Raw genomic sequence first — 24,867 nt, forward strand, 5'->3', positions numbered from 1 at the left:
TCTTTAAGAAGAGGCTTGATGACTACCTGGCTGGACTCATTTGAGTCCAGTCTTTTCTCCCGCCCAGGCAGGGGGTCGGACTTGAAGATCTACAAGGTCCCTTCCGACCCTACTTCTATGATTCTATGACTTATAAGAAGACACTGAAAGAACTGGGTTTATTTCATCTGGAGAAAAGACTGTGGGCCAGGATTTAATAGCAGCCTTCAACTACCTGAAGGGTGATTCCAAAAAGGATGGAGCTAGACTGTTCTCAGTGGTAGCAGATGACAAAACAAGGAGCACCGGTTTCAAGTTGCAGCAAGGAAAGTTTAGGTTAGATATTAGGAAAAACTTTATCACTAACATGGTAGTAAATCACTGAAACGGTTTACCCAGAGAGGTTGTGGAATCTCCACCCTTAGAGATTTTTAAGAGCTGGCTAAACAAAGCCTTGGCTGGGGTGATCTAGTTTGCGGGGGTCCTACTTTGAGCAGGGGACTGAACTAGATGACCTCCTGAGGTCCTTTCCAACCTTAATTTTCTATGAATCTATGATTATGTGTAGGAGTGTGCCACCCTTATGATATAGAATCTGAACATCTGGATACAAGACATCTTCTCAACAATTTATACATTTCTAAGCTGGATTTGCACCTACATCTGCCAGGGGTAATATAGCCTATTTTGGACCTAAGAAGCCACGTTTATCCCATACATTGTTTTGTTATGCACTGGTACTTAGTAGGAACTAATAGGGAAAAGTTGGGATCTCCTGCACAGCCCAAGAAAAGTTGAAGGTCTTACACCAGAATTTCCCCAACTTTCAGGGTTTATACTAGGGCTGCCCGATTCGGTGGCTGAATCTCCAAATTGAATCAGAAAACCTTTTAATCTCTCTGAATCAAATTGGAACTCTCCAAATCGATTCAGAAAGATTCGATGATTAGGACACAGACACACCTTTAAATGTTTTTTTCACATACCTCAGGGTACCAGGCGGCTTGTGAATGCTGCAATGGTGGGACGGATGAAGCACAACAGAGGAGTGCAGGGGGGTCCCCAGCGCACTTGGCGGCAGGCCCAGAAATGGACCAGAAGCACATGCAGTCCACTGGGGAGCACTGCCCCCCATGCCCTTCTGGCTTGGTGACTGGTGCTTCCTGGGCCTGGGGGGTGCACCTGGGGTACCCCTGCGTGCTCGGCAGCAGACCCAGAAGTGGACCGGAAGTACTTCTGGTCCACTTCTGGGTTCACCACCAAGCATGCGGGGGAACCCCTGCGCTCCTGTGGGATGCTCCATTCTCCCCACCATTGCAGCATTCACGAGCCGCACCTGGTACCTCAAGGTATGTAAAAAAATGACATTTAAAGCTGCTTCTGTGTCCGAATCGCTGATTCTCCAAATCAGCATCGAATCTTCAGATTCGGATTCAGCCAAATCGAATCAGGAACAGTGATCCAAATCAGTTAATTGAATCACTGTCCCTGATTCAGGCTGAATCCGAAATGGATACAGCCCGTTTCGCACACTCCTAGTTTGTACCTCATTGCCACTCACATGCACTCTCGTGCCCCCCACATACACTTCACCTGCCAATTTCTGCTGATTCCCCACACTGCTGCCAGTTCCCTTGACACCACTTTCTCCCACTACTAACAGTTCCCCCCTTTCGCCACTTCTCTCAGTTATTGTACAATCCCCCTGTGTCCTCTGACAGGAACATGCTCTATAGTTTGGGAGATGCTGCCATAGACTGAGGAGAAAGTGAAGTAAATTGCAGAATATATCATCTGCTTATATGTAATTATTTGCATGGACTACTTAATTATAGTGTAGTCTTCTTGGCAGTTCTGAGTGGGAGGGTAGGATTTAAAATTAGAACTTTTGGGCTGGATATTACTGGTTGTAGAGAACATTTGCAGTCACTTACATTATCAATAGAAGAAAAGTTTTCTCTACTTATTCTTCTATTTCGTGTCTCAGATTCTAGCCTGCAGAGTCCCTTGAGGTCATGACACCTTGTCAGAGATTTTTTCTGAATCTGAAACAATCTAGTATATTATTTCCAGATTTCATCCTAATTAAAATAAAACATGGTCCATTTTATGTGGTGTCATCATGCATCCCTGTAAGCGAAATATTTTAAGCTGTCATCGAAGACTGAAGTACCTCTGGTATTATTTAGATTTTTGTGCAGTACCTCTGGTATTATTTAGATTTTTATTGTTTTTTTTTTTTATATGCAGGACTAAAATTTGTGTTTTTCTTATCAATATTGCTATGCAATTTAGGGACTTTTTTCTCTAGCAAAAACATCATTTGTACAGCTGTTCTCTCTGCAGACATCAAACTAAGACTGCTGTCTGCTGATTATATCATTTTTAATATAAATAACATTCACTTTGGCATTTGAGACAATCTTTAGCAAATACGTGTAGTGACCTGTGAGTTAATCAGAACAGTGTTAAAATGTTATTCCTGATAGATACTATGTTTGTTTGTTTTTTTAAATCAACATCCTTCTTAGGTAACTTTTATAGTGGACACAAGCTCCTGAGTCCTTCCTTTTTCATGTCTTTGTGATAAGATATTGAGCAGAATTCACAGATTTCATTAGTATCTGACAGGCCGAGGTGCCATGAACGCTTCTGCTATGGCCTCAAACTTACAGCCTCTTGGGCTGTCAACTGTGCCACCCCAGCCCATGGCTGCTGTAGTAAAACTGCATATATAATTTTTAGTTTAAGAGTTAAGAGGTTATTTTCTATGTGGCATGAAGGTATTAAATTTAGATACCTGGAATCAGCAAAGAGGATGCCAGTACACAGTGGTAAAAGTTGCTGCTTCCTAGATAGGTTGCTTCAATATTCTTCTATTATGCTATCTGTGCTTAATTCAATGTAAAAAAACATGATAGCTGTGGAGAAGACAAGGGTGGGATCTCATGCTCAGCTCCCACAATAACAGTCTTTCTATTGTTTTTGCGTAGAGTTGGATCCAGTCCTAACAACTGTCATATTTCTGCTCCAAGGAAGTAACTTGTGATAGGGTATTAAGCTACATCTCATGTAATCTACACCCGCTGGTTTTGGTACCACTTTAATTATATCTTTAAAAAACATATATTTAACATAGTGTGGACACAATTGTATAGAAGTGCTCATATTTAAAATCAGTAATAAACAAATATAGCTTACTTTACACTATACTTTTATACTAGTATCACTGCTTTCACCCTAGCAATTACACTACTAGAACTTTATTTGCTTTAGAAACAGATATAGATAAAAGTATTACAAAACCTGTCTATAGGTAAGACCTTCACTGAATGGTATATCAGAATTTGTGTAACTTAGGCCCCCTCCAGTGGGGCTGGTCTTAAGGTAATTGCACAATTAACAATGTGCGTGCAGAGGGCAGGCTTACATATTTGTTCAAGACTTTCCCTTTGTTCTGAGGTTTCTTCATGTTCTTCATGAAAGATAAAGATAGCCTTTAAAACAAACTAGTCAGTCATAGGAGAGAATTTCCAAGCACAACTTTACCTTGCCTTTGTGTTAAAGCAAGGTTACCCAGAATGTTTAAAATGCATTGCTAACAAGGTCAAAACAAACAAGTGTACTCTTTCTAAATATATGAAGCAATAACTGAACTAATAAAGCTGTTTGTAATTTTAACACAGCTTTCAAAGCACATGGTTTACAACCCAGTCACTAAAACAATAGTATCTGAGACTGCTAAAGTTGCGGCCTTTATGAGCCCAGGTAATTACATGACTTTTCCAAGTTTAATCAAAGCAGCTACTGCTTTTTTGAGTTTTCCCAAAGTCTAGACTTTGCCATTTTGGGTTGAAACATTATCAACAAACAAATTTACTCATTCTTTTGCTAGCATAAGATGTGCTTTTTCACCTGATTTGGTCTTAACAACTTGTCCTGTTTCTTGCTTCAGATTAAAGGAGATCAAGATGAGTGAATATGATGCATCTACTTATGAAAGGTTCTCTGGAGCGGTCCGACGGCAAGTTCAGTCACTCCGAATCATTCTAGATAATCTGCAGGTAATGCTTTATTGATTGTCAAAGGGAAGCTATCATATCACTAGATTAGGTCCTAAATGTTACCAGCCGTTCTTTATCATTTTACAACTGTTGGATGGAGAATATCTTTGAAAGTCAATAGAACAAATTAGGTTCTTATGCATACTTAAGTTAAACACAGGCATGCTTTACTGCTTCAAAAGCAGCATTAAAGCGGCCTTACATTCTAGTCAACTCAAAAGATGCTTGTTGCAATATTCCCACACAGCTGCCCCTAGATCTTATTTATTCAGGAGCATTATTTAATCCTATAGGAGAGAGTACCTTAGGGTATCGGTAGGATTGCATGGATCCCAGTCCCTTTTCCCGGCCTCTGTCTTACAGTGCCTCCTTGGCTCAAAAAGGATAATGCTTCAGACATTGGGAGGGTGTCTCTCAATCGCTCATATTCACAGTTTTGCAGGTATGTGATTGTGCAGCATAATGCTCAAATATGGTCAGGTTTTTATTTTTTTAAACATGGATAGATTTAAAAATAAAAATAGCCATTCTCTCTAACTTCTCCACTCATGTTTGAACAATCTCCTTGTGTTCTAGTTCCTTGCTTTTCATTTTTTTTGCTGATGGATTAGAAAAGGAGACTTTTATATAACATAAGAAGGGGAGGCCTGGATGATAGAGTCCAATCATATTTTGTCATAAGTAACGGCATCATTTGATCTCATTCATAAATGTGTCTGTTCACATAGGCCTAAGATACAAAGCTGTGACTTGGGGCCCCTCTACACATTATACTTATGCCACAATTAACATAGTTATTGTGGCATAAATGGCAAAGGTACTACACATGCACCCATTTAAGGTGCCAAAAAAATGGCAAGCCAGACATAAAACTGTTCCACACACAATGTAGAGCATTTTTATGTCTGGTTTATATGGTGCCTTAAATTGAATGTGTGGCATGTTTGGGGGTCCCTCAGGGCTGGGGTCAACAAAAACAAAAGCAGACCTTTTTAACAAATTCTTTGCCTCCATTTTTCTGAGCAGGGACCAGGGCTTCTCTCCCATCGGGATTCAGGACAGACTCAGGAGTGACTCTGCCAGGCCTAGAGTCAGGGAGGACCAAGTTAGGGAACTTCTGCATGTGGCTGGATGTGTTCAAATCAGCAGGTCCAGATGGTCTCCACCCTAGGGTGCTGAGGGAATTGGCAGGGGTCATTGTGGGGCACTCGTGGTGCTCTGGCCAGGTGCCAGAAGTCTGGAAGAAGGCAAGTGTGGTCCCCATTTTAAAAAAAGGGAGGAGAGAGGACCCAGGCAACTATAGGCCCATTAGTCTTACTTCAGTCCTGGGGAAGCTCTTTGAGAAAATTATCCAGGAGCACATCTGTGAGGGACCAGCAGGGAGGAAGATGCTCAAGGGCAACCAGCATGGGTTCATTAAGGGCAGGTCCTGTCAAACCAACCTGATAGCCTTCTACGATCAGGTCACAAAAGCATTGGACACAGGTGTCGCGGTGGATGTAGTCTTTCTGGACTTCAGGAAGGCCTTTGACACTGTCTCCCATCCATTCTCATTAAAAAGCATTGACACCTACACAGTCAGATGAATCACAAATTGGGTAGGGGGCAGCAGGGCAGGCCCTATGAGGAGAGGCTGCAGAACCTGTTCAGCCTTCACAAGAGAAGGCTGAGAGGGGATCTAGTGGCCATCTATAAACTTACCAGGGGGGACCAGAAGGGTTTGGGTGAGACCCTGTTCCCCTGAGCACCTCCGGGAGTAACAAGGAATAACGGCCACAAGTTGATTGAGAGTAGGTTCAGGCTAGACATCAGGAGGCACTACTTCACAGTCAGGCTGGCCAGGATCTGGAACCACCTTCCAAGGGAAGTGGTGTTAGCTCCTACCTTAGGGGTCTTTAAAAGGAGGCTTGATAACTACCAAGCTGGGGTCATATGAGCTTAAACTTACTAGGGGTCATATGAGCCCACTATTCATTCCTGCCCAGGGCAGGGTGTCGAACTTGATGATCTGCTCAGGTCCCCTCTGACCCTACATCTATGAACAATCAGCTGATTGTCAGCCCCAAGACCATACCAGGTCAAGACCATACCAGGTCATGCTGAGCTGTAGGCAACTTGCTTTTAACTTGCTGGTGCAGGGGGAGCCCAGGATCATATGGCAAGCAGAAAGGGCATGATTGGGATCTGATTCCTGATCCCAAAATTGTGACTCTTGCCATGCATGTGTGGCATGACAAGAACTGCAATTGTTGGGATCAAGGCTCAGATTCCATGGCACTTTTAAATGAATATATGCCACAGGCCTTGGTTCCACATTTAATTGTTTTTAAATCTGAACTGCTGGGTTGGGCCTTTGCTTTTTAAGGAGGGGATCCTCACTTCCCCAAATTTTGGTAATTATTCCCATCTCACGCAGGTATTCCATCAGAAGTTCTCTCAGCATCTTAATTGAATCTTCTACTCCAAATTTTTTTCTTAGTTTCTTTTACCTGTGTGTTTTTAGAGTGGAAATTCCTGCATTCAGAAATAAAATTAAACACCGTTTTAACATAATGGAGCACCATGTTTTAAATAAAGGAAGCATATCCTGTTACTTGATGCTAAAAATGTTACCTTTAAGATTAAGGAAAAGTGCTGTCTGCCCCTCTGTTTCCTGAGACTGTGCTCTCTTCCTGGCAAGTATGTAATATAACAGGACTGTCTGACCAAGGAGACAGGGTAAGGAATGCATTTTATGCAGCACGTAATATAAAAATAAACTAACCAAACTTTAAAAAAATCTCTTAAGGTAGACCACAAAAACTTCAGCAACATTGAGATCAAAATGATAGCATCAAAAATCGCTTTTACTCAGGCTACCTTTTTGAGTCATTTTTATACTGGATAGACTCTTAACACACAGATCAAATCAGGCTTTTATAAATATTTAACATATAATTCCTAGAAAAGCTATATTCATGATGGTTTGAATTATTTAGTTTACAAATGCTTCATCTTACTTGGGAATTTTTCCAACTTTTGCACTGAACCAAATCATGTTTAATTTTAGCTTTTAAATAGAGGCTCTTACTGAGTTCTTCAGGGGTTTACCAGACTGACCCACTTCAGTGTAGGGCCCCTGGCCCTGGCTTCACTTCTGCATAGCACCAAGCACACAGTTGCAGCTCAACTAATAAACAGCAGAAATGTGTTTTTTTTTTCTTTGTTATCAATCAGACATTCCTTATTCCATAAATACTAAGTCACTGGCGAAATCTGTTGTGGTGTACTTCAGAAGTCAGATTTCATTTCGTAATTACGGTTTTGAAATAGTAATTTCTTAAATATCCCAGATCATCTTCTAAATAAACTCATCAATTTAAACTTAGTATTAAAAAGGTTAAGTTTAAATTATACATTATGAAAACATAAAAGTTTTATGTGATTTTTTGTTTATTTATTCAGACACTGATTTTTTTGCGCTTTTTTTTTCTGGTTTTTTTGCTGTCCTGAAAGGATGGTTGTTAATTTAAGATGGCCTTTGTCCTTAGAGTACATGGCCAGGCCTCAGCAAATCTAAGTTCTGTTCCCATCTCTTTATACTTTTTTGTAAAACAGTATCTCTGTGCCTCATCTTTAAAAAGAAGGGAAATACTGTCCTGGTTACCAAACAGTCAAAAAGTTTACTGTTATACTGGTGTTCTACCAAGAAAACCCTCAAGTCTTGCTTGCATATTCATTTAATTCAGCAGTTTTTAAACTGTGTTCAGCAGTTTTCGAACTCTGGACAGAATCCTAGAGTTCCCTTATAGGTCATTAGGGCTTCCACAAAGAGATCGGGGGTAATGGCAGAGTGGGCTTGGAGGTGACGCACCAGGGTGGCCTGAGTGTATGTCAGCTCATAGGGTAGGGGTAGGGACTCTGTGGTAGGACAAGTGATATGAATGACTTCTGTGACTTTAGGAAGTTTGAAAACCACTGTTTTAGTTGTATCAAATTAACCCTGGTAAGAAGTACCTGGGCTGCTGGAGTAGACTGGAAAGAAATGACAGGGCATAGTTTAGAAAACAGGATTCTTGGGCTGTTTTTATTTACAATGTTCACCTAATTTCTATTAATGATCTCAACAAAATTGACAAGGCATTACAAATTATAGCTGGGATCACACAGAAATAGCAAACCTTCAGAATACCAGTAAATAAACTCTTTCAGCTTGCCCCTGTCTCACAAGGTAATCTGAACTGCTGTACGAAGCTTGCATATCTTACTTCCACACCAAGTGCATTCAGATCTATGGGCTGTCACTCAAAAAGTGCAATAGCCAGCCCCAGCCAGGTGCCAGGTTGTCTGGAGGTTTCTTGCAGAAGCCTTTTAAAAGAAACCCTTCTGCTTACAAGACATTGCAGTAACATTTTTCCCTTGTGTTATCTGCTTGCATACTACAGAACTGAGTCATAGATTTCATAGACTTTAGGGCTGGAAGGAACCTCAGAAGGTCATCAAGTCCAGTCCCCCGCCCCAGGGGCAGGAAGTCAGCTGGAGTCATAAGATCCCAGCAAGATAAACATCCAAATGTCTCTTGAAGGCGTTCAAAGTCAGTGCTTGAACCACCTGCAGTGGCAGTCTATTCCAAACCTTGGGGGCTAGCACAGTAAAGAAGTTCTTCCCTATGTCCAGCCTGAAACAGTCATGGAGGAGTTTGTGACTGTTTGATCTTGTCATCCCTTGGGGTGCTCTGCTGAACAGACATTCCCCCAGATCCTGGTGAGCACCCTTAATAAACTTATAGGTGGCCACCAGATCACCCCCGAGCCCCATGGCTCTCAGCCTCTCATCATAAGGTCTGTTTTCCTGATCTCTGAGTCTTTAAACCCATGTGACAACTAGGGCCTCATCTGCTCTAGGCTCTTGTGGGAAATCTCTCACCATTACAACTGGTAACATCACAGCAGTGGAAGTACCAATAGTGGTACTATACTAGAGAAGACTCAATCAGATAACATTATAAAAATATCAGTGCTATGTCTCCATTAGCACTGTATTCTTGGGAATTATAGCAATGGAAGATATCACATAAAAGTCCAACATACACACTTATATGCAAGAAGAACCTTTTGCAGGGGTGCTCAACCCCTGGCCCGCAGGCCAGATCCAGCCCATGACACTGTGTCATCTGGCCCATGGGGCTCTCCTCAGGTCCAGAAGTATGGGAAAAATATTACCACTCCCTTACTACCAAATTTCCAGACCCATGGGCAGCCCCAGGGCCCTGCGTGCTGGATCAGGCATGTGATCCCAGCATGCAGGGCCAGGCAGGGCTGGTGCTGGGCCACAGGACCTGATCCCGGCATATATACCTCCATCCGGCCTGTGCACTGCACCTGCACCAGTCATCTGGCCCATGGGGATAAAAGGTTGAGTACCATAGATATGTGGTAATGACCAAGGATCCTGCTTTTCTCTGCTTAAAAAAAATCCCCAATTTTTGGTTAAATAAAAGTAACCCCAAATCCACATTTTTCCATGATTAAAATGAAACACCACTATATATGTCTATATATTGTTTAATTTTAATCACAGAAAAATGTGGATTTGGGGTTACTTTTTTTAATCCAAAAATTAGGGATTTTTTTTTTTTTTTATCAGAGAAAACCAGCATCCCTGGTAATAACACAGCTGTCTTCCTGTTTCTGCTGTGGTAATGACAATTATTTAACTTTTATGTCTGCCACTTTCTATATCATTATTTATGTATGCCACAGGTGTGTTTTGAGGGTTGCTTTATTAATATTTGCAAACTGCTTTGATACCTTTGGATGGAAAGGACTGGCAGTGCATTACTTTCAGAATGTAGTGCTATCATATCATCATCATATTAATAAAAAAAATCATGTTTGAAAACTGTCTTATACAATATTCTCTTGTTATTTGCAGAACAAGCATGTGCAATATAAAATATATGCATACAACATCATGTGTACAAAAATGCTTCCAAGAGTTTGGTCAGTTGATTGATGTAAAAAGGGAATTATGTAAAATTCTAGATGGAACAGATAACCATTAAATATCCTAAAATATTTTTGTATTATTCTGGGGGTCAAGGTTTTAGTAGTATTTTTTTCTATTTGAGGAGAAGGTTGATTTTGAATTTCCCATATACATATTCAAGTCATATACTTTATTTATTTCATAACAGGAACAGCACGAGTTTCAACAATCATAAAACAAAACCCTTAACATGATTATACTGGTATGATCTATGCTCATCGTTAAAACTTCTAATTGCAGTTTTCTTCCCACACTTCTTTTCCTCTAAGAGTAAGTGTCCTGAAAACTAAAGCTTTGTCAATGCAAACAATAATTAAATTAGTGGTGAATATGCTCAGTGAAGCTGAAACTTTAGTGCTTTCTGCTGTTTTACTCCTGTCTACCAAGAGGGAGCACATCATGAACACTTGAAAGAGCAGTGACTCTCCAAGCATGATGTATATGAAAGACTCAAATACTTCTAGTTAAAGCTGTGGGAGCTAAACACTATTTCAGCCCCCTCATTCTAGGAGTTCTCTTCACTTTGGATAGGTCATGCTTACTCTACAGGAGGTTGCCCCAATAAACATTTTTTTAAGTGACTGATTGAATTGCTATTCAGAGTTTACCCAGAAAAGCCGCTCCTTGAAAACGTACATACTGTGTCTTTCACAAACATGGTTCAGTATGTAAAACAAAGTAAAACGGTTGTAACCTATGATATCTTCATGGGTTATATAGTTAATTAGCTGAAGTTTTGGGGTTTTTTTTACTTTTCTTTACTACTGTTTTAATCATGATGCTTCATATAAGAGATTTTGCTTTCATCCAGATACCTAATATAGTCTGAAAATAGCCAAAGGGTTTAAACACCAGGGTATAGAAACTGAAGATAATATGGCGTGCATAACAGGAAGGATACTTTAATGGAAACTACAGAGCTTGATGCCAAGAAAAATTTCCTGTCAAGGAATGCTCCCAAGCAAAATGCTAGAAGCCCCATAGTCTGGGGACTAAAATTGGATTGGGAACAACAAAAATGCACCACAAAGACCAATCCTGTATTAAGAAAAATAGGATGAGATGATAACCAAATGCCCATGGCAGGCATTATACTTACAACATGATTAACATGTTAATCACACCATGAATAGTATCCCTGCCACATGTTCAGGTACTCAGTGGCATGACAAAATGAGACACTATCCACAAAAATATTCCATGTTATATGTGGCTCACTTTCTCTTTTTGTCACACCAGTGCCAGGTACACAGCAGAGCTTTATGTTTACCAGCTGAAGCGGAGTGCCATGGGTAGTGCCCACTCCCCAGCTATCCTCACCTCTGATCCACAATGCTAGCAGCTGGGGATAGAGAAAGCTTTCCATGCCAGAGCACAGGGAGCCAGTCATCTGATGGGCTCCACACATGTCAGCAACCTAACAGGGGCATGGTGCAGCCCTGCATGGACTGAAAACCATTCATTGCAGCCCCATGTAGGGCTGTACCTCATAGTGCTAAGTCTTCTGATGGTCTCTCTGCGTGCCAGAAGGTTTACAGGGCACCATGAGAAGCACAGCATCAGGGACCAGTTCTTGGCACCACACCTCCATATTGCGCAATTAACTTAATTCCTGCCAGGGGCCTAATAGATATTTGACTTATGATGCAAGAGAATCCTGAAGTTGTCAGGTGCAGTAGTACACTGTCAACAGACGCTTATAAAAATCTTGACACCATATAACAGAGGTGGGCAATTATTTTGAGCCACTTACCCAGTTTTAGCAGTTTTGGCAGGCTGTCAAGGGCCGCATGGGTAGCCCCACCCCTTGACCGGTGCCCCGCCCCCTTGTCACCATCTTGGGACCAATGTCCCAATGTCTCAGGACCAATGTCCCAGGGCCAGCACCAGTAGGGCCCAAAGCAGGGCACAGGCTGGCAGGGGTCTGTGGACCTGGGCTGGGCTGCACCAGCAGGGAGAGGGGAGCTGGCCCAGCCCCATAGAGCCCCTGCCAGCTACAACCCCATGCTCCTGCTGCCCTGTTCTGGGCCCCACCGGCACTGGCCCTGGGACACCGGTGCGGACCCCTGGCTCCCCGCCCACTCACTCCCAGTGCCCCCCAACCCCACGGTTAGGCAGGGGGCAGCGCACAGCCCCGACCCCCTGCTCACCAGCAGGGAAGAAGCTGGTACTGAGCATGGGGAAAAGTGGCCCCTCACCTGCCCCGTGGCCAGTGCCCCGTGTTGCAGGCGCTCGCAGCCCGCACAGGGCTGTCTGGAGCAGGCACAGGCAGGCTGTGAGCAGCTACAGTGCAGGGCACTGGCCATGGAGCAGGTGAGGGGCCACTTTTCCCTGTGCTCAGCACCAGCTTGTAACCCGCCCCACTATCAGCCTGGCAGTGGGGCTGGGTTACATGGTGGTGCTGAGTGCGGGAGGGGAGAAAGCAGCTCCTCTCCACCCCATGCCTGGCGCCCTGCATTGCAGCTGCTTGCAGCCTGCCTGGGACTGCCTGTGCCTGCTCCGGACAGCCCTGCGCAGGCTGCAAGCACCTGCAGCATGGGGTGCTGGGCATGGGGCAGGAGAGGAGCCGTTTTTCTCCATGCAGGGAAGGAGCCCAGGGAAAAGCTGAGTGCGGGGAGGAAGCGGCCCCTCCCCTGCCTCACACCTGGTGCGCCGCGCTCCAGGTGCTCGCAGCCCTCATGGGGCTGCCCGGAGCAGGCACAGGCAGCCCCACCTGGGCTGCAAGCAGCTGCAGCGCAGGGCACTAGGCATGGGTGGGGAGGGGCCGCTTCCCCACTGTGCTCCTTCCCTGCCCGGAGTCCCCCCCGCTTACCTGAGCTTCCTGTGCCAGGGCAGCCACGTGCTCCCTGTGCCAGGGCAGCCACGTGCTCCCAGCCCAGAAACCCCGGAAGGGGCTTCTGGCTGGGAGGTGGGCCCAGGCGGGCCCGCTGCTGTTGGAGCCTGTTGGGCTTCCCCTAGGTCCTACTGCCCTTGGTTCCTGTCATTTTTGACAGGAACCAAGGACAGAGAAATATTAATTTTCCAAATTTTTTTAGGGGCCCCACGGGCCAGATAGAATGGCCTTGCAGGCTGGATGCAGACCGCAGGCCATATTTTGCCCACCCCTGCCATATAATATCTCAGGGTGCAACTACCTTGAAATATTGTAGTTAGGTATCTTAGAATGAATTTACCAAACTAGTTTCCCTGTAGTCTTGAATCCTTATTGCCTAGACAAGTAAGCCATCAATCTAGAACAATTACTGGGTGTTAGAAAGCCATCTAGAACAGGGGTGGGTAAAGTCTAGCCCACAAGCCAGATCCAGCCGGCAGTGGACTCCATTTCCCAGCAGTGCCTGCCCACATGCCTGGAGCTGGTCTCCCTGGAGAACCCAGCCACAGCTGTGCTGTTATAGAGCAAGGCTGGGGTTGCCATGGAGACTGGCCCCAGCCATGCTGATAGGGCGCGGGGCAGGGTAGAGGGCTGCTGTGGAGCTCCTAGGATCTTGCGGCAGGGGCAGCCTGGTCGGGACCAGGGCAGAGCTGCGACCTGCAGCCTGCATACTCCAGCCAGGGGTGTGCAGGCAGTGGATCGTGGCTCTGCCCCAGCTCCTTGCAGCAGTGACAGCATGGTCCCAAGCCAGGGCAGAAATGCAAGCCGTAGCCTGCACACCCCTGCCCTGAGCATGCAGGCTGCAGATTGTGGCTGTGCCTTGGCCCTGACTAAGCTGCCCCCGCTGCAAGATCCCAGCAGCTCTGGAGCAGCCCCCTGCTGCCCCCTGCTGCCCACCCCACCAGCGTGACTGGGGCTGGTCTCCATGGCAACCCCAGCCTTGCACTATCACAGTGCAGCTGCATCTGGGGTCTCCATGGAGACTAGTCCCAGCCATGCCAGCAGAGGCTGCTGGGAAATAGAGTCTGGCTGCTGGCCAAATCTGCCGTTTTGCCCATGCTGACCTAGAAATTCAGATGAGAGAGTAGGACAATAAGCAGATCAGGGCAGGATGGGAAACTGCAGATCCTAAGGCTGTAAAATGTAAGGAGAGAAGCCTAAATAATTTGATTTGCAGATTTGTCCAAGTTGAATTGAATAACTCAGCAAGGTAATAGCACTCGGGTGCAAGAATAATATGCTACACACACACACACGCATTCTGGATCGATGATTTACTTGTCTAGGCAATAATATATATCCATCCTCATTAAAGTTCAGGAAAAAGAATTTTGGGTAGAAGATCTGATGTGCCACTGTCATGAAAAAATAAATAACAGCATTTAATTCAGTAATTCTTCTTCCAGAAATAAATCTACTTTGACAGAGAAGAAAAAATAGTGTATTAATAGCCATTGATTCCAAGGTCTGTGCCTTTAATTAATCTATGAATTAGGATACAAAGGCAAATTTTTTGATTGATCTAATTTCAAACTGAGCATGGTAGTGTTTTGACCAGATACAGCTAGGGGGTCAAGAGGCAGAACAGTTTGGATTGGAGCCCATCAACTAGATGTGCAGACTGCATATAGTTCCAAAAAGCCATCCTCTCAAACTCCAGGCCAGCAGCTTGAATTTGTCTGGGATTGACAACGAATTGGTTCCTGCTTCAGAAAACCTATGATGAGAGGTAATTTCAAAAGAAGACAAGCAGAGGTTTCCATCATTTGAGAGAGTGAGTCACTGTCTAGGAAGGCAATGAGAGACCACTAAGGCATAGAGGCCCATAACGCCTATCCTAAATCCATGTCTTCCAGGTGTCTAATTTCCTGCTAGCTTCTGATCTGTGATGAATTGGAGATGCCACACACACGTGTATCAGTAAATCTCTTCCTTCGCATGAAAATCTCAGCCTTGCTGCCAACTGCTTAAAGCTGTGAACCCAACCGTAAATTAAGTGAAACATGAAACTCCCATTTATTCAGCACATAGACTGTGCTACCTTCTTGAGGACTTCAATGTTAGTGAAACTATCCTTTTGAAATTGTTAAAAATGTCATTTGTAATTTAAGTACTCAAGTCCTCAGTCTTTTGAGTTTACTTCAGTGGGAGTTTTGCCAGGCTGTGAATGGTTGGATTGATCTCTAACAAATGGAACATCTGTATCTGAACCAAATTGCAGATAATCAAAGCTGTAAAATGTGCATTTAATGCACTGTCTTGATTGCTGCTGCTTGCACAAAGATGATTATGAATGCTGCTCTATAGGGATGCACTCACAGGCTGTAACAGAGTTCTCCAGCAGTGTTGATATTGCTGCTCAGAGGTTGGGAGTGTTTTGCAGTGGGGGGCCACTTTCACAGATCTTGGATCTGAGCAAAGGATGCTTCCACTTCAGCTTGTGCCACCACCATAAGAGCCAGAGCCAAAGCCATAGTCACCACCTCTCCTCACCACTGAAACACCACAGAACTCCCCTCTGCCCCAGCTCCAAGGGCCAGATAAAATGGCTCCACGGCCAAATCTGCCCCACAGGGTGTAGGTTGCCAACCCATGTATCTTTCTTGTTCCTGTTAAGTTTAATCTCCCAGTTTTAGTTATCTTTTACATTTTCTTGCAATACTTGGATGGGAAACCCATAACAAACTTTTCACTGTTGCATGCCTCTGGTTCTGTGCATTTCTGCATTGATTCATTTGTGCACCACTTTCTAGTACACTTGTATTAAAACTGCTAGCATTTCATGGTCCAAATTTAGAATCCCATTATGTGAAAAGACTTAAAAGAGACAGAAATTGAAACAGAGTCAGGAATATTCTTTATCGGTAATAATTTCTCCCTCAACCAGAAAGACCAGGATGCTTATAAAAATGCATTCAGATTTTACTGACTTTTACTGAGTCATTACTAAGTACAAGGGAAACCTGCCTGTATGTCATGGTCTAAATATTTTTTAAGTATGTAACCTAGGAGTTGGTAACCTTTTGCCGCCACAGGCCACTGCTTGTGACACAGTCCCCACCATAGGCTGCACCCCCACACCTCCTCAACAACCAGTAGATGCTGCAAAGGGAATAAACTAAAAAGAAGGCAGGTGATGGGACCCAGGAGATACTGCCTCTGCTGCAGCAGAGATAATAAATTGAACATCACAAGCATTATGATGCTGGGGAACTTGGGGACCTTGCCTCTGCTACTGTGGCAGGAGCCTGCTGCCAGTTCATTGAATTGCCATAGGCCAGATCCAGTCTCTTCACGGGCCAGATTCAGCACACAGGCTGTAAGTTGCCAGCCCCGATGTAAACTGTACCACTATCAGGAAATGTATTACAAATGCTTTTCTTTTATAGGCCAAAGGTAAAGAAAGGCAATGGCTGAAACACCAAGCTATTGGAGAGCTAGATGATGCCAAAATAATTGATGGACTGACAGGAGAAAAGGCCATTTATAAACGAAGGGGAGAACTTGAGCCACAGGTGAGTATCTACTAACAGTTAGCAAGTTTATTGCTTCCTTGTGTGCCTGTGTATAACAGACCTTTCTGGCAGACGAGCCACAAATTAAGCCCCTTGCCCTCCCTGAGTGTCACTCTGAACTCCTTCCCCTGTCCAATCTGCTGCTCTGCTTTCTACTGTCTTCCCATGCTCCCTGCTCCATCTGCGTTCAGCTTCCTGCCCTATCTGCCTTGCATTTCTTGTCCCTTCCTATATCTACCATGTGCCCCACACAGAGGCTGCCCATGCCACTTGTGGCACACGTGCTGCGGGTTGACCACCCTGGTTTCATATGCACGTGCCTGTGAGCAAGTTCTGTTGAAACAGGCTGCTAGAAAGAGCAAAGCACTTTTCAGGTACTGTCTGCCACACTAATGTAACTCTCAGTCTGCCAGCCTGGCATGTTTAAATATGCTTAAATGGCTGTGACAGACCTCTCCTCCTTTCTCATGATATGAAAAATCTCCGTTGGAAATCTGGATTTGCAAATTCAAAAAAGAAAAAGCTAATGAGAAAAAGGATGAGAGAATAATTAAAGCCTAAAATCTGTGGTGACTCATAAATCAGAAAAAAAATTGGTTATCTTTGTATGAATTGATTTAACAGAAATAAGGTGACACCTGATTTACAGCTGCTTACCTAAATCATTCATGTAGTTTAATAGTAACATTTACTATGGCAGATTGTTATTATTAATGTCACTAAGGAATTTTTCTTTCAGATGAGCATTTAGAACAGCTGCTTTCTCACACCAACTAAGTAGAGATTTAATAACTCTAGTATTATTTTTCCCGCTATATGGCCCTCCTTTTTATTGATTTGAAAAGTGTATGGAGCCTGGGCATCCCACTTCATAGATCAGTAAGGGAAAAGATGTTATATCCTAATTATCAAAACTTCAAAATGCTATATTTATATATTTCAAGGCACTGTAAAATAGTTTGTCTAGTAGTGAAAAGTATTAAAGAAGTAACGTTGCATTTTGAGTTAATGATATGTGGGTTTTTGTAGAAGAGAGTTATGCAATCGATTGCATTAATAATTTTAAAAAATGAACTAAACCAAAAAGAACAGGCATTGAGTGAAAGGGAAATATGTGGAAATCACTTACAGATAAAAGAACTATTTTAAGTATTTGTTTTTAATTTTTTTTTTTTTTTTGGCCAGACCATTTTCTATTAGCCTTGTATTTAGATCCCGATTTGTTTCATTGCATCTGGTATAGAAATATTGTTTCAGAAACTAATGTGCTAGAAATTATTGAAACAGATGTGAATCTTTTTAACAGAAGGATATTAGTTGTATGGTCAGAAAGAACAAGATTGAGAAGCTACTCGAAGCTAGTTTCAGACATTTTTAGAAGGTATTAACTTTAGCAGACAAGCTTTGCAGTTTTATGAGGCTCCTCTTTAGAGCCATAAGTCAAGGGAAAACATTTCCCTCGTGGATCTTGGCAGCAAGTACCAATTTGAGACTCATTGTATTGAAGTAAAATGTTAATAATCCATAATTTTTCCTACAAGCATGTGTGGAATCTTTCCTGGTATTTTGTTTTCAGTCTCAGTAAATAAAACAAAGGGGAAAAAAGAGAGAGGCTGAATTCAGCTATCTGAAATACTGTGTTTATTCAAATCTAAGATGACCCTTAATTTAAGACAACCCCCCAATAATTAGATTCTATATTTGGAACATTTATAAATTTGTTATAAGTTTTTAGGTACAGAATCTAACTACTGGACGTTTGCCTTGAAGTTGTCTCCCTCTCACTGCTACAGCAGGAAAAATAAATCTGGGGGGTCAGATAGCCACCTTGGCCTCTACCTCCCCTTCCACTTCCCACTGCAGCTCCTTCCTCTTCTCCTTACTATCAGACCTTTCTCTCCCTGAACACATAGAATCATAGAAAATGAGAGATGGAAGGGATCTCAGGAGGCCATCTAGTCCAACCCCTGCTCAAAGCCTCAACTAGATCTTTCCAGCCAAGGCTTTGTCTAGCTGGATCTTAAAAACCTCCAAGGATGGAGATTCGCAGCCTCCATGGGTAGCTTATTCCAATGCTTTGCTACCCTCCTAGTGAGAGAGGTTTTTTTTTCCTAATATCTAACCTAAACTTTCCTTGCTGCAACTTAAGACCATTGCTCCTTGTTCTGTCATCTACCACCACTGAGAACAGTGTAGCTCCTTGGAAGTGAAGAGCAAATTTGAAAACATAGACCTGGAAATAAAGATGCTTATAATTTGTGTATGGAACCCATAAACTTAGTTTCTTCAGACTTGATACATTTTACCTTTTTTGAAACTGGTGAAAGTTTTAGCACAGATACTCCATAAACACTTTTCAGTAGCACTTTTGTACCTACTTATATATAATACAAACTATGTATCATATTAGTCCAAAGCCAGAAGGCTCATGATTTACTGTATAGGTCACTGGACTAGGCCCCAGCAAAGTTAACAGCATTTCAAGCCATGAGGACCCCACAGCTCAACACTGCTCAATATGTGTGTGTATTCCAGACACCCCCCACAAAGGATCCATGTGCTAATTAGCGCCTCACTCATAACTGAAACTGGTTGTTCTTGCTATGAGTCCTGGGATTCTCCAAAAATGTATATACAGATAAGGCACAGGGCAACCTGGTCTGGCTCCACCTCATGGAGGGGGGGGGGGGGGGGCACACTGATCATATGCAACAGGATGAGAGAGGGAGCAACAGAGATATTCTGGGTAAACTGTTTGGGGCCTCTTTTAGTGATGTTCGCCAGACATTTAAGGCTGATGGAGAAACAGGAGTCATTAGAAATAGGAAAGAAAGGCACAGTTCAGCCGTGGGAGTGGAGAAGTCGTCGAAATACATGCAATGTAGTGTCTTACTGAGACTTGAAAAAGAGCCCTGAGAGGGACTGCACTTAATGGGCACTACCATATAGCTTAATCAGATGGGCTATACTAACCTGTCCTTGGGATAAATTCCAATCTGCATGTTGTTTTTCTGGTGTGGTTTAGTACCTGCTGAGGTGTTGGGGTTTAAATCCCATTTTACGGAAATGGGAGGTTCCTCTGTAGCTTGCTCCTTCAGCCATATGGCTGAGGGCAGGCAAAACTTGGGGGCATCCAAACCCCAAGCCTCTGGGCTTGGGTCTGCACATAGGATGCTGACCAAAAAGATGTTGGAAATATCTGAAGCTCCTGGTGGGGGTAGAGGATGTTTGCTAGTTGTAGGGGCACATATGGTTCTGGACTGGCTCATGGATTTGGACTTAATTTGGCTTGGAACATGAACATTTTCTTTTAAAAAAATTAAATAAATCTGCATGTTTGCCCTACATGGGCCACGTGTGTTATAGTCACACTCAGGTTTGGCTGCTTTTAATTAATTTCATACTTCATGTCTATTACTGAGTACCTGCTGCTTTTGGCAAGCGTTTAAATGATGGTCAGTGTATTTAATGAGGTTCTCTTGTATGCAGATATAAGACAAGGGTCTTTTTTCACAATGCTGTTGAAGGGGGGAACCTGATCATGTATTCAAGTAAATATAGTAATTGTTTCTGAACAATTAATCAAAAAAATTCAAAGTAGAAAGGATTTTTTTTTAATAGCCAAACTTGCTAGATATAGATAGTTATGGTTTCATACAGGAAGAGAGATTTTGTTGCCTGCTGTTTTTGAAAAGTACATGATTTCTTTTTTTAAAATGCTCTGTTCTTAAGGGAACTGCAACTTTCTCATTCATAAGGTTCTCCTTGTGTTGTTTGTCTGTATTAGCCTGGGAGCCCCCAGCAGAAGCCTAAACGTTTACGCCTGGTAGTAGATGTTTCTGGCAGCATGTACCGCTTTAATGGGGTTGATGGTCGCCTGGAGCGCTCCATGGAGGCTGTCTGCATGGTCATGGAAGCCTTTGAGAATTACGAGCACAAGTTTAAGGTAATTATAACTGTGCCAGGAGTTTAGTGGTAATGAGTATTTGCACAGGCTGTGTCCAGCAGTGGAAAAAAGTATTTCATCACTCTGTCTAGCCAAGGAATATTATTCATCCATGGAAGGAAACATAGGCTTTAATCCGTTGCTAGCAACCCAAAAAAATAATGCCAGACAGTCCTTAGAGCTCATTGAACACTGCAGGAGAAGAGATTCTGATTTATTTTGAGAATTGGGTTATAAAATATGTTGGCTGTTTTGCTTTTTGTTTTGTTTTGGTTTTGGATTTTTATTTATTTTTTTTTGTGTATTTTTTGAAGGAGAACTGTTTAAGCCAAGCAACTCAGTACGCACACAAATATGCCCAGAGACACCAGCACTTTAGGATGGGAGAAGATTCAACTTCTTCCCCTATTGCATTGCCCCAAGTTCTGATGAAAGGTCCTCAGTCCCACGTCCCTTAAAAGTAACCCCCAAATTAAATTTAAAAAAATAAGTGTCAGCTGTCTCTACTTTATTATAATGGATAAAACAAGGGCTGGGAGTCTTGTATAACCTTAAACCAGTGGTTCTCAAGATTTTTAGACTCAAGACACCCTTCAGAAAATGGCAGTTCTTATCTTTCACTCACTATAGGAAAATAATAGAGCAATTCTTGTGTTGCAAAGAACTCAGGAAGCCCAAAACAGGTCAGAATATTTTTGGCACCATGGATTCTATTTGAAATCTCTGGGTGTACCTTCTGAATCATTTTTGCACACTTAACACTGCTAACATTGCACAGCTCCCCAGGGCACCCCTAAAAGGATCTCAAGGCACCACAGAGTACCTTAGCACCTTGCTTGGGACACAAAGAGAGCATCCTGTTTTGCTGGAGTTCATTCTTGACAAAGCCTTGTGTGAAATTGTAGGAGCAAGGTTATCAAGTCTTTAGTGAAAACCATTTTTTCAAGCTTTTCTAATATGACTTAAGAGATCAAAATAAAATATAAAGAATTTTAAAGAGAATTAACAAAGGCTTGCACCTACCTTGATCAGTTAAGTTTCATTCACCACATTTATCTGGTAACATAATCCTACATGTTACTTTCTTCCATACAATCTTTGGGAGAAAAACCAGGGTGACAAGATCTGAATTTCTGCCAGGAAAAAAACCTAAACTTTCATACTTTGTTAATCACAGTAAAAAGTTTCAAAAGAAACAGAGCCTATATTTTTTTTCCTTTGCTGATCACCAGGGATCCTGGTTTTCTCTGAAGAAAAAAAATCCCAAATTTTTGGATTTTGCCAGGCAAGGTGTAAAGTGACCAGCAGGGATCTGGGTTTTCTCTGATAAAAAAAATATACCAAATTTTCAGGTATAAAAAAAACCCTAAATCCACATTTTTACATGATTAATATATATATTAGTGGTGTTTCATTTTAACCATGGAAAAATATTGATTTAGGGTTATTTTTTTATATTAAAAAATTTGGGATATTTTTTATCAGGGAAAACCAGGATCACTGCTGATCACTTTACTCCTCACTTAGATGAAAAATACAAGATTATTGTTGATGAAGTTTGTAGACAACACAAAAGTGCTGGTGTGATAAATAGTGATAAAGATAAATTAGTTATATGAAGAAATCTAACTTGCCTGTTAAGGATGGTTCATTTGAGTAGCATGCATATTAGTACAGCCCAAAGCAAGGTCATATACACAGGCATGTTGTATTTTGTTGCTTCTTACATGATGAGGAGACTATATCCAGGAATTAAGTGATGCTGAAAAGCATGCAAATTGTAGGTAACCAACTGAACAGGAGTTCTCAGTGTAATGATGTAGCTTAGAAGGCAAACACCATCGCTGAACACATGGACACCAGAATATATCAGCTAGGAACAAGTAAGTCTCACACATGCCTTTGTATATGGTGTGTGTGAGACATACTGGCAGACTGTGTTCACATTTAAAAAATAGTGATGAAAAATAATAAAGGATAAGAAAGTTAGAATTTTTTTTTTTAAAGAGGTAGAAGAATGATCCAGGTCAGGCAAGCTTGCCACAGAGTGAGAGATTTTTAGAAGTTCCATCTTGTTTATTCAAGGGAAGTTTAAGAGGTATCTCAATAGAGGTATCTCAATCGCAGTACATAGATGAGGGAAAAATCTCCAATACAGAGTAACTCCTTGAGTTTCACCTTATAACCACTGGATCTCACTATACCTTTTATCTACTCCAGAGAAGCAGTTAGGTCTGTTATCATCAGACGAAGCAGGCTGTCGCCTACAAAGGCCTATGCCTCTCTGAACCAGTCAGACTTTAAAGTGCTGCGCTGCCCTGCCTTCTTTTTGGGCTACATTAGGCAAATTCAGACTAAAACTAAGGCACACGTGTTTAAGTGAGTATAATTAGCCATTTTAGCAATTTTTCAAAGGTAGATTCTCCATCACTGAGTCTGTAGCTCAAGATTAGATGTCCCTCTCATTAAATAGGCTAAAGTCAAAAATGGATTATGGGGTTTTCTTGCAGAAATTACTGGGTAAAACTGTATGGCATGTGTTATAAAAGAGGTCTGACTTGATGATCATAAAGGTCCTTTCTGGCTGCAAAATGCATGAATCACTCCCCCTCAAATCTGTCTGCGTGGGTTACTAATGATCCTACTGTATTCAGAAATATTTTCAGTTGGCTTGCTGTTTTACCTAATACACAGACCAAACCATGCATTCAGCCATATAAACAGACAGAAATGTAGCTACATGTAATATCACCTACATGCTTTAACAACCATTTAAAGGTTATAAGAACATTCTTACAGAAATTGTATGTAATTATTAGATGTGAAAACTGCCACCATTGGACTGTATTACGACTTGTCTAGCAGTATTACTCTTATTATTTTCCTGAGTCAAGAGAACTGTAAAGCTCATTTTATACTTGAAATAATAGTGGTGGATATCAGGTTGGAAAGTTTTGTGACAGGCCAGTGCAGATTTGTTCTCCTCTTCTGTTATGTCTGTTGCACTTGAATTGGCCCTTGGCTCAGTTCTCTGTCATGTTAGAGCCCTTTTCAGTAGGTGGATTTAGAGGCATCTTCAGGGAGCCAGTTACATTCGTCCACTTCTGCACTAATCAGCCCCAGTGTGAGTTAAATTAGCTCTTGTCCACATCTCTTTTTGGTGCTTTATTGGGAATTGTTGAGATCAAAACATGACTCCACAAGGCTAGTGAAGGCATTAGCACTAGTCTCCCCAAAGCTGGCAATAAAGGATAGGAGCATAGCCTTATGCTACCCTCACCAGCAAAATTGTCCCCAAAGACCTGGCCCTATGCAGTTGTTGTATATATAGAGCTCCTGTTCAGGCACCATGTTTGCAAGTTGTCTCCAGCATGGACTGTGGTTGAAAAGGCACAAGCTTGGGTCCAACGATCGTGCTAGTAAGAGGCTCTATGGAAGTGAAGATGCTAACCCTGTAGTTAACATGTTAAACATTTAATATTCTCTGTCTGCCTTAGCCCATACCAGTTAATTGCAGCATAAACCAGTTTTTGTGTGTTCTGAATTACAAATTAATCTGCCTGTGTAAACCACTGGATCGCTTTATGGCTTGTTGTGCCCATTAGGCATCATCCACCACCAGATATCTCTTCTCCACTGTAGTCTGTGATTAAGTTCTCTTTTGGATAAAATAAGTTGACCGGTTTTCTAAAATCTTTGGCTATAAGATAGGGAGTTTGTGCACCATATTTTCTGACATACAACATGCCCGAAAATAAGATACATACCTTGATTTTGATAGACAGAATGAACAAAGATTATCTTTTCTTGTAGTAACTGAGTAGAAAGCCTGCATATTGTTCTGCTCCCTGTGAACCATGTGCAGACATTACTTTTGCTTTTTCCCAGCCAGAGCTTAAGCAACAGAAACTGCTGTTACCATATTTCCTCATTTATAATCCACACTCCAGTTTCCACATCTGTTTTGTTAAAGGTGTACATAATATGTAAGAAAATATGGTTTCTTATTTACCTTTCTATAGAATATTGTGTCTATCTGAATATGGTTGGTAGCCAGAACACAAGCAGACTCTTCATTTTTTTCATAGATAATAATCTGAGCAAGAGAAATGTTAATTCATTTTAAATCCCAACCATTCCAATTTTTTAAAGGATCCCTTTCTACACCCCCAAACAGGTCCTAGTGCAGCTAGTATTTCCCAGCCTATTGCAAAGTAAAAAAAGCTGCTGCACATGTGTGTAAAATATCAAATATTTGTAAGACTTGTAAAGGAAATAATCTTTCAGTCAATCAAAAAGAAGCTGAATACATGTATTGTATATGGAATTTTCTACAGTTCATACATGGCTTTGTTCTGTCTTGTACAGTTGGTTTAGCTGGAAGTCTACTGTGGAAGTCAGTCCCACAATAAAAGCTCAGGTAGCAAGGTTGAGAGTGTATTTGGTGAAGGGGGTCTTCTACTT

General features: G+C 42.1%; 1 protein-coding gene across 1 annotated transcript in view; it reads left to right on the forward strand.

Annotated features, from left to right (window-relative positions):
* VWA8 (von Willebrand factor A domain containing 8) overlaps positions 1-24,867 on the forward strand; it is a gene marked incomplete at its 5' end in the record, with an annotated part of 370,441 nt that overhangs the window by 324,645 nt on the left and 20,929 nt on the right. Inside the window, 3 exons of the mRNA XM_019523815.1 lie at positions 3,935-4,043; positions 16,332-16,457; positions 20,245-20,403. Of these exons, the coding sequence (XP_019379360.1) occupies positions 3,935-4,043; positions 16,332-16,457; positions 20,245-20,403 (394 nt within the window). The remainder of the gene's footprint in view (positions 1-3,934; positions 4,044-16,331; positions 16,458-20,244; positions 20,404-24,867) is intronic.

This window comes from Gavialis gangeticus, unplaced genomic scaffold (assembly GCF_001723915.1).
Source record: "Gavialis gangeticus isolate Ggan-Ray unplaced genomic scaffold, GavGan_comp1, whole genome shotgun sequence".
In the NCBI taxonomy this organism is placed as follows: domain Eukaryota; kingdom Metazoa; phylum Chordata; order Crocodylia; family Gavialidae; genus Gavialis; species Gavialis gangeticus.